This window comes from Aplysia californica, unplaced genomic scaffold (genome assembly GCF_000002075.1).
Source record: "Aplysia californica isolate F4 #8 unplaced genomic scaffold, AplCal3.0 scaffold00703, whole genome shotgun sequence".
In the NCBI taxonomy this organism is placed as follows: domain Eukaryota; kingdom Metazoa; phylum Mollusca; class Gastropoda; order Aplysiida; family Aplysiidae; genus Aplysia; species Aplysia californica.
The window spans coordinates 243,540-246,133 of NW_004797973.1; the positions used below are offsets into that span (position 1 = coordinate 243,540).

The following is a 2,594-nucleotide window of genomic DNA, read 5'->3' on the forward strand; positions in this document are numbered from 1 at the left end:
CAGACAGACAGACAGACAGACAGACAGACAGACAGACAGACAGACAGACAGACAGTACTTACTTGTCCCTTTGTCCAGAAAGGACTACCACACCCTATGGCACACAACAGACAAGCAGCCACAAGAGCGGCAAAAGCAACACGAACAACCATGCCGAGCAACTTCCTCTGAAAAAATACAAAAAAACAAGAAAACAAAACAAAATGAAAACAAATCAACAGTTCAAACCTTCACTGTATTCCCTAAAAGTACCAGGTGTCAGCTAAATTGACTCAGATCAAACTGGTACTACATGTATATGTGAGACAGCGTGGTGGAATCAGGCTCTCGTCAAAATACTCAAAGTGAAGAAACTTGCATTTTTCCGTAGGTTTATAGATTTTTATAAAATTTTAGTTTTTTGGCTCAACACCTTTCATGCCTATTAAAGAAATGATCTCTGCGGGAAATTTTCTGAAAAACATTGATTAAAGGCACTAAAAATGTAAATTTTCAGTTACTACGGACTCTTAAACTAAGAAAATAAATAATCTTTGGCGGCCATTTCCTCACTAATTTTACCTCTGAAAATAGGTGACCTCCCCCTCCTTCTTTCGCAAATATCTCGACTTGTATTTAAGATAAATGGATATTTTTTTCACCAAAATAAAGACAATTGAACAAGCTTTAAGATGAAATTAAAAAAACTCTACCTGCCCAAAAATTGACGAGAGCCTGATTCCACCACGCTGCCCCACATATAACCTCTCTGATCCAGATATTGTTCAGCCCAATTGGACTTAAAATAGCGTTGGTTATCTCGCTAAAGGTTACGTTGTTGGGCTCATATGAAGGTTAGGGGTTCGAGATCCATCAGAGACCCAATGTTGTAGCCTTTGGAAATGCACTATACACAATTTTTCCTAACCTCACCCATGTGGGAATGGGTACCTGGCTATAGACGGCTTAAGATTATGCCAGATTAGTGTGTGTGTGTGTGTGTGTGTGTGTGTGTGTGTGTGTGTGAGAGAGAGAGAGAGAGAGAGAGAGAGAGAGAGAGAGAGAGAGAGAGAGACTAAGTGTGTGTTTGTTTATATGTGTTCTAAGGTATGCTGGGAAAATGCAATTTAATGTAGCTGTGAAGCGAACAAAATGTGCTGTATCGCACGGACATGAGCTATTTAAATAAATGCAATTATTATTTTTTCCATTCTTATTATTATTATTATTATCATCATTATTACTATCATCATTATTATCATTATTTTGTTATTAATTTTGTTATCATCATCATCACCATCATCATCATCATCATTAGAATCATCATCATTATTATCATTATTATTATTATTATGACAACTGCAGTAAAATCCATTTATATCGACAGCCGATGTACCAACACTTAGACATATCGACATATTTTCCAATTATGAAATTTTTCCTTCAGTATCTAGACTCAACAATTTCTCTTATATCGACTTTTTTTCGGCCCACTCTGCTTTATCGACATGCTTCCTGGGTACCTGGCGAAGCCCACGAACATATTTTGGGGAAAACGCCACGGTAACAGTCAACGCATCAGTTCTTCATAAAGTCCGCATACCTGCTAAGAAGCCTATTCGACACACCAGGCTTTAGTAGGTCATGTAGGGCCTACACAGTGTAGTCTCCAACACAGTACCGTGCCTCACAGACGTGAGTGTCTCGCGCGCTGGGCAATAAACTGGGCATTACCTCCCTATCCCCATTCTCGCTTGCACACTCCCTATACATTCTTACACTAACCCCACTCCCGCCTAGCTCACTCCCCTTCCCCATCCCATTTTCAGTCTGTCGCTCGGAAGTAATAATAATAATTGCATTTATATAGCGCATACCCATGCTCAAGAGCAAGCTCTATGCGCTTTACAACCATTATTACCCCAGCAGACCCTCAGAAAACACTCAGAAACATTCTCGGCTTCCGCGGAAGCATACAGTGCAAGCTGCGGGTTTCACGCGCTCAAACACTATCAAACTGACAAGATCGTTCACTGTCTATAGCCGGGTACCCATTTCCACCTGGGTGAAGTGAGGAAAATTTGTGCAAAGTGCCTTTCCCAAGGACACAACGTCGGGCTCCTGACAGGATTCGAACCCACGACCTTACGGTTGCGAGTCCGAGAGCCTAACCACTAGGCCACCGAAGCCACGTTCAGTTAGTCAGTGCCTCGCCTTTCCATTTTCCCCAGCAAACAGCTATGCCATAAATAGGCCTTACAAGGATGTTAAAACAAAGTTTGCGCTGGTGTGTAGTGTGCGCCTCGTGCTGCTAGGTCTGATTGGTATCATAACTCCAACCCCCCCCCCCCCCCCCCTTTCCTTTCTGCCTCTTGTTAGTTTCACGGTGTAGTTGTGTAAGAATCAAAGGAAGAAACCAGCTTTAAAAAGAAGTGTTGTCTTTTTGTCGCTCACCTCCCATAGTTTTTTCCCTCTTTGGCTTTATATTTTCATTTATCGACATCAAATCCACTTTCCAAAGCATGTCGATATAAACGGATTATACTGTATTATTATCATTGTCATATCATTATCATCATCATCATCATTATTATTATTATTATTATTATTATTAT

The 2,594-nt window shown here is 40.7% G+C and overlaps 1 protein-coding gene across 1 annotated transcript in view; it reads right to left on the minus strand.

The window, feature by feature from the left end:
- The window catches only part of LOC101856052, a gene marked incomplete in the record, with an annotated part of 27,678 nt that overhangs the window by 11,688 nt on the left and 13,396 nt on the right, over nt 1–2,594 (minus strand). Inside the window, 1 exon segment of the mRNA XM_005108602.3 lies at nt 63–167. Coding sequence (XP_005108659.2) covers nt 63–152 — 90 coding nt within the window.